This window comes from Cheilinus undulatus, linkage group 6 (genome assembly GCF_018320785.1).
Source record: "Cheilinus undulatus linkage group 6, ASM1832078v1, whole genome shotgun sequence".
NCBI classification, from domain to species: domain Eukaryota; kingdom Metazoa; phylum Chordata; class Actinopteri; order Labriformes; family Labridae; genus Cheilinus; species Cheilinus undulatus.
Window position 1 is genome coordinate 53345304 of NC_054870.1, and position 12821 is coordinate 53358124.

General features: G+C 40.0%; 1 protein-coding gene across 3 annotated transcripts in view; it reads right to left on the bottom strand.

The window, feature by feature from the left end:
* The window catches only part of klhdc3 (kelch domain containing 3), a 63964-nt gene that overhangs the window by 5234 nt on the left and 45909 nt on the right, over window positions 1-12821 (bottom strand). Inside the window, exons 9-10 of one of the 3 annotated variants that reach the window (XR_005992015.1) lie at window positions 8174-8247; window positions 7165-7930 (exon numbers count right to left, since the gene is read on the bottom strand). Coding sequence is in view for 2 of the 3 variants with exons in the window: in XM_041789530.1 (XP_041645464.1) it covers window positions 7165-7243; window positions 8174-8247 (153 nt within the window). In the remaining variant the exon portion in view is untranslated. Of the gene's footprint in view, window positions 1-7164; window positions 7931-8173; window positions 8248-12096; window positions 12218-12821 lie in introns of those variants that run through there. The other 2 variants (XM_041789530.1, XM_041789531.1) reach the window with 2 other exon arrangements.

Sequence of the window (12821 nt, forward strand, 5' to 3'; positions counted from 1 at the left end):
TGGGGGAAGTTAACCAGAGGGGGTGGAGATGATTTTTCCTCTTCTGCTCTCCTATGAAAAATTCAGGTTTAATCCATGCCTTTAGTCAGACGGCGTCTGATCCTCTAACAGTGGAGAGGTAATGTCAGCTTTCACGGTGCGACTGAAACCTTTACGACATACAACCTGAACTCACCATTTCTGCGCTCACACTGACAGCTCAAACCTGCATGGACTAGAGCTGAGCAATTAATCACAAATTAGATTAAATCGCATTATGGCCTGCTGCAATATTCTAATCGCAGACCATGCAATATTTCTTTAACCTGAAATGTTACGTTTTTTGCAGTAGATGTTTTATGCTCTACAGCAGTGTTACTCAACCCTGCTCAACCAAAAAGCCAAATTGTTGAAAAATACCTTTGCAAGAGCCACAATCTAAGTGGTGAACAGTGACGAAAACGGCATGAAGTACAATCAAAATAAGTTAAAAATGGCAAAAATGGTCAGAAAGCAGCAAAAATGGAGGAAAAGGGGCGAAGACTGGGAGAAACCATGGAAAATAGTCAGAAAGAAGCAAAAATGGTCCGAAAGTGGCAAAAAAATGAGTGAAAAGTGACTAAAACGGGCAAAAAGCAGTCACAAGTAGCAAAAATGAGCAAAAAAATAGGAAACAAGTGATATGTAATGGCAAAAGGTAGCTTATTTAGATAAAAAGAGGCAAAAACTGAGAAAAAAGGGCAAAAAGGGCAAAAATGGGAAAAAATTGGGAAAAAGAAAAGGCAAAAATTTGGGGAAAAAAGGAAACAAGTGATATTTAATGGCAAAAGGTCGCTTATTTAGACGAAAAGAGACAAAGAATGGGAAAAAGTGGCAAAAAATGGTGAAAAAGTGGCAAAAATTTTGATTACAGTGGAATAAATGGGGGAAAAGTGGCAAAAGAAGTTGCAAAATGGCCCAAAAAAGAAAAAGGGGGATTTAATGGCAAAAGATAGCTGAAATGGGTGAAAAGTGGCAAAAATGGTGAAAATGAAAAAAAAAAAGGTTTTTTAAGGTTTTCTGGGGGAATAATATTTCAGATTAAAACATAAAAGAGCCACATGTTGAGTATCACTGCTCTACACTATATGCAAACAGTTTCTTTTGTGGATTTGTTTTTTAACAAAAATCTAACTTTTCTCCCTCGTGTGTTTTTCTTATTCAAAACAAGAATAACAAGAAAAGATATGAATCAAAATGCCTTTTCTTTTTTTAAAGTTATTTATTCCCAGTTTTATTTATCTAATATGGTGCTCTTTTTAATAAAGAGTGATTTATTGCTTGTGTTTGTTAAACAACACATAAGAATGGGAACCTAAAAATAATCACACATTAAATCGCAATATTGGAAAAAATAATCGCAATTAGATTATTTTTGCAAATCGTTAAGCCCTAGCATGGACTGTGACAAACATCAACAAATCTTTCTTGAAGTCTTGTTTATATACAACCCCAATTCCAAAAATAAAGGGACACTCTGTAAAATGTGAATAAAAACAAAAGTCAATGATTTTTAAATCACCCATATTTTATTCACAATAGAACATAAACAACATATCAGAGGTTAAACTGGGACATTTGACCATTTCATTAAATATTAGCTCATTTTAAATCTGATGGCAGCAACACATCTCAAAAAGTAGGGACAGGGCCATGTTTACCGTTGTGTAGCATCCCCTCTTCTTTTAACAGGAATGTTGTCCCATTCTTGTCTGATGTAAGATTCTAGCAGCTCAACAGTCCTGGGTCTTCTTTTCTGATGCTCCAAATGTTTTCTATTGGTGAAAGGTCTGGATTGCAGGCAGACCAGTTCAGGACCCGGACTCTTCTCCTATGAAGCCATGCTGTTGTGATGGATATGGTATGTGGTTTAGCATCGTCTTGCTGAAATAGTGGCAGCCTTCCCTGACAGAGACGTTGTCTGGATGGGAGCATATGTTGCTCTAAAAGCTCTCTCTACTTCTCAGCATTGATAGTTCCTTACCAGATGTTAGAGCTGCCCATGCCATAGGCACTAATGCAACCCCATACCATCAGAGATGCAGGCTTTAGACCTGAGCCAGGAGAAAGAGCTGGATGCTCCATCTCCTCTTTAGTCCACAGGACACGGCGTCTGTGGTTTCCTCTGACCACAGAACAGTTTTCCATGTTTCCTCAGTCCATGTTAAATGAGCTTTGGTCCAGAGAAGACGGCGGTGTTTCTGGATCCTGTTCACATATGGCTTCTTCTCTCCATGATCCAGCTTTAACTGTCATTGGTGGATGGCACGGCCAACTGTGTTGACAGATGATGATTTCTGGAATGTTCCTGAGCCCATGAAGTGATTTCAGGACAGAATCATGCCTGTTTTTAATGCAGTGGCCCCTGAGGGCCCCTTCAGCCTTGTCCCTTGCTCTCAGAGATTTCTCCAGATTCTCTGAATCTGTTGGTGATATTATTGACTGTAAATGGAGGAGATTCAAAGTCTTGAAGAACATTCTTCTGAAATTGTTCCACAATTTTTAGAATTACGGATTGGTGGACCCCTGCCCATCTTTACTTCTGAGAGACTCTGCCTCTCTAAAATGCTCCCCAGTCTGTTTCATTAGTATCACTTACTTTTCTAGCCCTTTGTTGCCCTGTCCCCACTTTTTGAGATGTTTTGCTGCCATCAAATTCAGAATGAGCTAATATTTTTCATGAAAGAGTAAAATGACTGAGTTTAACATCTGATGTGTTGTTTATGTTCTGTTGTGAATAAAATATGGGTTTAGGAGATTTGTCAATCATTTCAGTCTGATTAAATTACATTTTACACAGCGCCCCACCTTTTTTGTAATAGGGGTTGTATTTTAGTTTCTTTTTCTCAAATATAAGCACGGACTAAAATGTTCTCCCTGTCTACATTGTTTAACGAGCAGCTCTAACTCAGAATAAAAGTTTTTAATGCATTTCTCTAAAGTGTAAAAACCTTCATCTGTGACGCTCATGAAGAATCCCTGTGACACCCTCTACCCCTACTCTCCTCCCCCGGCGTCCCAGTGAAGGACCGGGACGATGAGGGACGGCCTCGCAGTAACACGAGAACAGACAGCACAGACTGACAGCAGCTGACCTGCTGACAGGGCAGAGGTTGAGCTGCAGATTGTTATCTCTGGCTCTGGTTTCACACTCACTCCCTCTCTGAGCCTCGGCTAAGGTTTGAGTTGTGCTGGTGTGCGTTTAGGGTGGGCGTTAGAGATGTGAGTGACGAGCAGAGGGAGTTAACGGGAGTTTGTTGACCTCGGTGAAAACCTTCAGAGTGTCAGAAACACGACTGCAAACAGTGGCGTGTGCAGTTTGCAAGGTGGTAGTGAAATGAGCGGCTGAGAGGAGTAATTAGGATCAGGTTGCAGAAAATAATCCCTTCAGCGAAGCTCCTCTCGCACACATGCACTTGTCTAATGAGCTGCACCAATCAGCAAGCTCGTCAGGGTTAATCTGAAGACTGCTTGGATTCCTGAAATGCTGGAGTGTCAGAAAATAAAACCATAAGAAGCAAAATGCTTTGTTTTTGTTACTGAGAGTTCAACGAATGTGAAGCTGTCAATTTAAAATGACAAGTTTGCACTTTTCCTTTAAAAGAGCAGAAAATCAGAGAGGTTTGGGAGATGGTAAAGGAGGAATCGTTATTTTAAGACAGGCATTCAAAATGTTACACAGTTTAAAAATCTCTCTCTGACTCAAGTTAAAACAAGTTTGTCAAAATAAATATTGAAGATGTCAAAGAGGAAATTTGTTCTAACCTTACCACGACCTCAAACTTAGGTTAAACTTTTGTGACTTCAGTGTTTCTCCTTACCATGTTTTAAAATAAAATCCAGCTGGCAATCCATACTATAATGATAGATGACACTGTTTCCCCTAGATTTACAGCCTGGGGGGGGGGGGGGGGGGGGGTAGTATAATGGTAGGGGAAACCCTGGGTGATATGTGAGGGAGACGGTGCATGCTGCCAGTGTATTTGTGCAAGTAAGCTGTAGTCTGTTAATAAAAAATCAAGGCATCATCCATGTGTGCCTTGGACTTCTCTGTTTGTAGACTCTAGTGTTGGGAAAGTTATCAGTATTGTTTGATTTTTACTACAATTGCACCCAAGTTTAACATTCTGGTTTTGTGGAGCACCATTGTTTACAGGCCTGCAGTCACTTCAGCTAAACCATACGTCGAACCATCGCCTCTTTTTCCTGAAATGAAATGATGCTGATTGGTGCAGCCAGGAAAAAGCACATCAACCTGAATATATACAGTACATATATATATATTCAGGTTGATGTGATCAGTTAGTCTAACTTAATGAGGTTAAAAGTAATTTATATAGCTGCAAAAAGCTTTCTATTTTATTTAAAGCACCCAGAGGATGCAATGAGGACGCTGTCACTAATGAAGCTGATGTAGAGATAACCTAGAAATGGCCCTGTCTTTCTCAGACCGCTTTTGTCTTTGCTTTATGGGACTTTGGACAACCAGATGTGACTGCAACAACAACACAACGACAAAAGCTACTATAGCGCAGGGGTGTCAAACTCAATCACAGCAGGGGCCGGATTCTGAATTTAGGTCTAACCTGAGGGCCTAACAGGGTCAAGATTTAACTGAAAACTGTCAACTCATTTTCACTAGTGATAAATTATGGGCAAAGAAAAAAAAATTGAAATTTAAAAAAGTCAAAATGATAAGTTTAAGAGCTCAAACTCTGAGATTAAAAAATTAAATAAATGAGTTAAAAAGGTAAAAACACATTACTAAAAGTCAAAATAATGTTTTTATATGTAAATATATGAGATAGAAAGTCAAAATAATGAGTTTAAAAGGTCAAATATGAGTTCAAATCATAAATTTTGAGTCTAACAGGTAAAAAATATGAGACTAAAAGTCAAAGTTTGGAATTGGAAGGTCAAAACACGCAACGAAATTTGAAATATTTAGTTAAAAAGGTCAAAATACGACTTATAATTTAAAAATGTGAATCCAAAAGGTTAATAAGTGTGATAAAAGTTAAAATTATGACTTGAAAAGGTTAAGATATAAAATAAAAAAGTCAAATCATACGTTTAAGCCGTAATTCTGATTTGCAATGTTGAAAGTTTGAAATGAAAACACAAATTATCTTTTCCCCCACATTTCTGACTTTTTATTCGACAAATTTTTACTTTTTAGTTATTCCATTTTTATGACTTAAAGGTTAAGTTTACATCTTTATAGTGGAGGAAGTCTGCAGACCTCACACCGGTGGGCCAATTATAATAAAAGTATGATCTGATCTGGTGGACGGGGTATAACTGTACCGCGGGCCGAATTTGGCCCCCGGACCTTGAGTTTGACATCCATGCTGTAGCATTTGTGAAGGAGGCTGTTTAGCATGGGTGTTAATATGGCCATGCTCCACTCTCTCTCCAACTCTATCCACTATCAGGTCATATGGATGTCCAAAAAAAGCTATTTCTGTTCAATTCTGGCATCTTGGCAATATTTGTAGTTCTGTTAAATACCTTATCTTCTTTTACTGAAACTAATTAACTTAAAAAAGACTTGTATTATTGTTAAATGCTCTTCACTTCCTTTAAATAAAGGGGACTATGGGGAGGAGAGAGATGGTTCAGTCTCTCTTTTAAATAAAGGTAAGGCTCCTTTTTCTCTCAGACTTAAAGATCCCACCTCTGATAAGAAATGAGGAACAGATCAATTTTACTGCGGAGGAGAAGGACGGTACATTTCAGTGACTCTCTTCGGACTAAAGTGGAAGTCTGGCGTAACACAATAATAGAGTGATTTCCCATACACTCATTCAGGTTGGTGGCCCACAACTTAACCCTTTAAAACCTACCATTGTGCAAGTCCGCCAGGACATATTCTTACATACTGTAGTGCTGTAGTGCCATTTTTGGGAGTATTTTTATTTGCTTTACATTAATATAACCCTTATATCCCAAGTTTTAATAAAATGTATTAACTTTTGTCTTAATTACCACAATAGATTGCTTAAAAGTGCAATAAACCTAAAAAAAATGAAAATAGTTTTAGTTTTTTTCACATATATTTCAAAATACAGAAATTGCACAGCTGTATCTCTCAAATTTGTAAATTTAAAAAAGTTGCACAATATCTTTTGGAACCACGGGGCATTTACTTGGAGTCTGTACATAAGTTGCTTTTTGAGATAGAGTCAGTTTTTTAACCTGTAAAAAAACCGAGCCAGATGAGTAGTTGGACTCTTCATCCGATGCTGTAATTAGTTGGAAAGCTTCGCGCCAGCTTTTAAACTGTTTGGAACGACAAGGGTTTTGCGAATCCATAACTGCATATGTGTGGAAGTGTGTCAAAGGTGTGTGACGGATGTCTGGTGTGTGTGGGTTGTGTGTCTGAGTGTTTTTAGGGTGAAACGAGAGCGAGGGCAAGTGTGTGTGCAGGCTAAGTTCTTCAATGTATTCAGCGGAAAAAATAAAACTCCCAGGAAAATACGCCGCTTCCTTTTGTTGAGGGAGGGGAGCCTATGAGGTAGGGATACTTAAGAATCATGTGACAGGTCATGCCCACAATGTGATGATGTTTATTTCAATGTAGGAAGTGCTGCAAACCCCTGTGGTCTCGCTTATAAAGATTTTTGTTATGTCTGCTTTATAGTGTATTTATACAGACCCATCACTGCAATGAAAAAGTGCTCTGAAACATGGTGAATGTGTGAAATGTTAGTGTAACTCCCCAGATTTCATATGCAAAAAGAATGACTGATCTATCTCATTCGGTCTCAAATCTACTGCCAATCAAAAATGGATATGCTTATCGTAGTGCCGGCGCTACGCTGGGTTCTAGATGGTTAAACGCCAACCTCCTTCAACTCCAGGGTAAGAAATAATCATCTATTTAATTTACTTATTACCTTTAGATACAGTGTAAGTGTTCATTACATGTTATGGCTGAACATCACCCTCACAAAGAGTCTGAGTCAGAGATAAAGACATAAATGTTCTGATTTTCCTCTTTGGGGGAAAAAAAAAAAACAACAAAAAAAAAACGCCTCATTATTTTGTCAGACAGAGCGCTGAAAATCCCACAAACAACAGAAACAACAACGCCATCTTTATGATCTGATGCCATAATGATGGAGACAAGGAAGCTGATCTGACCTGATGTCATGTGGAAGTCCGGACTGCTCCAGTCTGTATTGAATAACGGCTATTTTGCATAACGTCTTCAAATTAGGGCCTAAAAAGGAAAAGAGAAAGAAGTGAGTCAGAGACGGATCATATGCACCGAGGAATAAAAACATCAGAATGGAAAAAATCTGATCAGATCTAAAAATCTGTGGACCAGAGAGTTTAAAATATCATCTGTAGGATTATTCGTTTCTAAGGAGTTATATGTTTGGTCTGTTGTTTTTAAAATGCCTTCAAAAAGCTCCACATGCCACAGTTTAGGGGTCAAATTAAAGATTCAGTTTCTATCTTTTAGCACAAAAAACATTAAATCAGCAGTAAAATTCTGCTTCCAGGACAGAGACGACTGAAAACAGTGATCTCAGCACATTTATCCTAAAATAAATCCTTCTGTTATTATTGACAAACATCCTCTCAGTCAATATCTCCGTCACGGCTTCCCGCCATATGTTCAGAGAAAAACAAAGTACAGACACGAGACCAGCACGTGGAGGCGTTGCTGCGGGGGAAGCCACAGGTACCGGCAGTCCCATACGGTCACTGCGTGGCTGTGTCAGCCCACCGACACAAACCCTGGCTGTGACGTGACCGCCTTACAGGCAGGAAGTGGCTATATTTGGTCGTCTATGAGACAGAAGTGCTCCATGTGATGACATGAAAACTGGGGAAAACTTGGCCAGGTGAAAAAGAAAAAGATGCAGCCGTGAAAGGTGGACATTAGCTGCATGCAACAGACCTGGCATGATGAAAAATCACAATTAAAAAATGCAAAAATCACTCAATTTAAAAAGCTAAGCAGGGGTTGGATATGTAGTTTAATGAAACCTTAAGATTGAACTTTTTCTTTAAGGGATGGTTCAGATGTTTCTGTATTTAGCTGTATTTATGGGCACTTAAAAACAAAGTTTAAGAGCATGCTTCAAACATACAAGAGCTATCCCTTTAGAATTAAATAACCAATAATGAAGGCGATACTCACTGAAGTCTAAGATATACAGGTCTGAATGGTCCATGAGGTTGAATTCATCACCCATTCCTTGCTCTGGACACGGGCTGTAAAGAGACAAAAACACTTTAGGGTTTTTAAACCAACAACTTTAAAACAGGCAGAGCTTTGGGCATAATTTGGTACATACATTTCATTATAAAAGGAAATTTAATCCCCTGACTGTTTTCATGATCCAAACAATTTACAGAGGTTTGATTTGCTGCGGAGTTGTTAATTCTGCAAATTTCTTGTTCTTTTTCTGAACTTCTGAGTCTATTTTTTTACATTTAAACCCCTGTTAGCATAAAGGATGGATCTTTTAGTCTGTGCATCCATCCTCTGCAAAAAATTAGGGCGGGGCAATCAATCACAAATTAGATTAAACTGCAATATGGCTTGTTGCAATTTTCAAACTGCAGAAGGTGCAGTATTTCTTTAACCTGAAATTTGTGCCAAAATACCAGTTTACACCTTTTTCTTTACAGCAGAGACCATACCCCAGTGCCAGATTACATGTCATGAAATCATTCAAGTGTCATTTTTTTAGTTTGACAATTTCAATAGTCTGCAAGAAATCACAATTTCTTCATTTTTTCTGGTTAACCCTTTACCTACTGAGCCGGCGCTGGCGCTGTGTTTTATATGTCCGGAGTTTGATTACCGTAACTCTGTCAAAGTTTGTCTGATCAGAAAAATTCCAACAGTGTTGTAAAGCTGAGAATTGTGGGCATGCACACATATATGGTTCATTACAGTACTCGCAACCATATGACATGGGCATTCATACCAAAACACCATAGCAAAACACCAGAAGTATCGCTAGACCAATACACTGATTCTCAACACTGTAACTCCTCGAAAGTTTGCTCAATCTAAAAATTTCCAACGCTGACAGAGAGCTGAGAATCTGTGCTTTCCACCAATATATAATGTGTGGTATATATATTACGGTTATGTCAACTCCATATAATGTGCAATAACCATTAACCAGATGTTGAAAAGTCAAGTTCAAGTACTCCTGGGAAAAGGGAGAAAAGCTCTCAGACTTAGGGCGGTTCCTGACTATTTTACAGCCAGAGTAACAAAATATGTCCAAATTGCCATTTTTAGACTCAGTAGGTAAAGGGTTAAGTTACTCAGCTTATGCATTTTCAAACAAACACAAGCAATAAATCATTCTATGTTATAACTGACACAATATTAGATTTTAAAAAAGTGCTGGACAATTTTGAAAAAATATCTAATTGTAATGATTTTGACTCGTATTACAGATTGGATATGAATTACTGTACTGAAGGGAATGATCATTTTATGTCATTCTCATATTTAATCAGAAAAATGTACAAAAATGCAGAACAAAGTCAGATTTTTGCAGACTATTCTAAAAAAATGGGTCTTGAATGACTGCATGATATGTAATTCATGACATCTTTGCTGCAAAAAAATCATTTTGTATTCTGACTCAAATTCCAGGTTAAAGAAACATTGCAACTTCTGCGATTTGAAAATGGAAGCAGGCCATATTGTGATTTGATCTTATATTGGATTAATTTCCCAGCTCTAGTTACAACTTAAAACTTCTGTGTTTCTCTGGTTTTGAGGTATTCTAAGGTTCATGATAATTTCACCATGTTTTAGCCGTCTTTTAGCCGTCTGCCCTCGTTGGTCTTTGCTCTCTGAGGTTAATAATGAAGGAGCCGTGAATGACTGTTAAAGGGAGCAGCTCTGCTAACACACTGCTCTGCTCACTTATCATCAGCCGGCGTGATTTAAGCCCACAGGATGTACAGCGGAGCGGAGAGACGGCGGGCTGGCCTGGGCTGATAGTCTTACAGACGTGTGCAGCTGGAGAAATCACTGAACATCTGTTTCCTGCTTTGTCTTCATGCACACACCTGAGACACACCTGGTTCACTGCAGCTTAGAAAGCTTAGCAGTATCTCATCTCATCTTTGTTAGAATTAATTATACTGTTAAACACGTCTGCTTGGACTGCTGCTGGATAATAACACCGCTGTAAGTAATAGGCTGTAGCTGCTGGGAGGTAAAACAACATTTAAACAGCATTTATTCCCAGGAGGCTGTACGTAAGTTCTTATAAATGTACCTGATGCACATCATTGCTGCACATCCATAACAAAAGAGCACCAGGAGAGCGGTCCAGATTAGAGGATAAAAATGCACTCTCCAGTTTAACACGGCCCCCAGGACGTTTTCAGGCAGACAGGTGCATTTACTGAGGAGTTCATCGTCTATAAATATCCATCAGGGAGAGTAACAGTGGGTCTTTAAAGGTAGCTTTGCTCTTTAAGAACAGCTCTGAATATTGTTGGATGAAATGCATGAGCTGTCCTGTGACTGGCATGAGTCCAAGCAAAAACACCAGCAGACATTTTAAAGCAACTTGAAGTGATGAAGTAGAAACCACTTGTTTGAAGTACTCTAAATGACGTTTATTTTATTCAACTCCTCTCTCCTCTGTCCCTCTGCCCATCCATCTCCATCCCTCTTTCCTGCTGTCCTCTCCTCCACGTCTCCCCTCGCTGCGTGTTCAGGATGGTGTAAGGGTTTTACGTTGCTAATCTTCCCTAAACAAACAAGGCAGTGGTTTAAAGCGGCTGGCAGAGGTGCAGAGCACGAGCGCGGTCGTCCCAGGGGGCCAGCTGGGGAAGTCATTACGACCCCCTGCCCCCCCAGGAGGGGATCGACCGTGGGGCTTACAACCTGGACCTTTATCAGAACACCCTCAATCACCCAAGCCGTCCCCTCATTATTAGAGCATCTACCACTGGACCTGCAGCTCAGTGTTGGAAGTTTCAGTTTCAATCCTCATTTTCAAATCTAGAGGTTAAACTCTACATATCAGATATTTAGGAGAACTATAAATAAGAGGCATCTGTCAGTCATCAGTTTATACAAATGCATGTTTGCAAGAATTCAGTCATCAAAATCTCCCCAAAAATCGTACCTAAATGCCGCAGCCCTGGTCAGAAGCTTCCATAGTTCTCAGATCCCATCACGCTATATTATGTTTCTCATATCATTGCTTTGTATCTCATCCTATCACGCCCTGCTGCTAGCTTTGGAATTTGAGATGATAATAAAGAACCGGTTTCAGTTGGTTTGATCTATCAGCATCATTTACATTTATTCTGAATGATTCCCTTATTAACGCCTTACTCCCACGTGCACGGAAAAACACAGTCTTGCAAGAGACAGTCAGCAAAGGGGAAGCAGGGGTAAAGGTTTTTGCAGAATGTCTCAATGGTTTTAATTTAGCCTGGTGTTGCTGCTGCAGGACCTGTGGATATTTATATGCTTCACATTACAGGTAGGGGCCCAACTTAACCAATTTGACTTTAAAGAGGACCATACCCCAGTGCCAGCGCTTTGCCAGCCGTGCCAGGCCATGTCCCACGAGGATATACACTACAGCTCAAAAGTCTGGGATCACTGACAAATGTCTTTGTGAACTGCATGAAAATCTTCTTCTTTGGAAAACATATATCATCAACAGTCAGTCGTCTGCATCAATCTCCTGCTAATCCAAGTTAATATTGCTGCATGGCTAAAAATCATTTTACTAATAGGGGAGCAAAAAGAGGGGCAGCACGGCGGTGCAGGGGTTAGTGCTGTTGCCCCACAGCAAGAAGGTTGCTGGTTCGCTTCCTGGTCAGGGCCAGGGCCTTTCTCTGTGGAGTTAGCATGTTCTCCACGTGCACGTGTGGGTTCTCTCCAGGTACTCCGGCTTCCTCCCACCACCAAAAACGTGCTCGTTAGGGTAACTGGTGACTATAAATTGCCTGTAGGCGTGAATGTGAGCGAGCCTGGTTGTCTGTCTCTATATGTCAGTCCAGGGTGTACCCTGCCTCTCGGCCAATGACAGCTGGGATAGGCTCCAGCCCCTGAAAAAGTGGAATAAGGTATAGAAAATTGATGGATGGGAGCAAAAAGACTGGACACTGGAAGACCAGAAGACTGTGCTGTGCACGGATGAGTCCAAGCTTGAGGTCTCTGGATCAAACAGAAGAACATCTATGAGACACAGATGCAAGAACAGAGCTTAGAACCATCAGTCAGAGAAGTGGAGGCAGCGTGACAGTCTGGGGGCTTTAGGTGGTAGAACAGGGGATTTGTAAAGACTGGAAGGGACCCTGGGGAAGGCTATCACAAGATTTTACAATGCCATGCCAAACCCTGTGGACAGCACTAGATTAGGGCCAATTTCATCCTACAACAGGATAATGACCAAAACACACCTCCATCATGTCTACGAAATATTTAAAGAACAAGCAGTCAGCCAGAATTCTGACTGTAATGGAGTGGCCAGCACAGTCTTTGGATCTGAACCCTATGGAGCTGTTGTGGGAGGAGCTTAACCATACGGTACAAAGGAAGACTCCATCAAGCCACTTCATCTAGTGGGAGATTCTCCAGGAAGCATGGGGGGAAATCTCATCAGATCACCTTGAAACACTGACAGCTAGAATGCCTAAGGTCTGTCCGGCTGTAGCTGCTGGAAAAGGTGTTTTTTTCTATGCAGACACAGTTTTAAGAACATTTTTCAATAGAATCAGTATTTCTAACTCTGACAATGTCAGCAGGTTCAGTTCATTTGCTGTTTTTCCTATTGAGTATA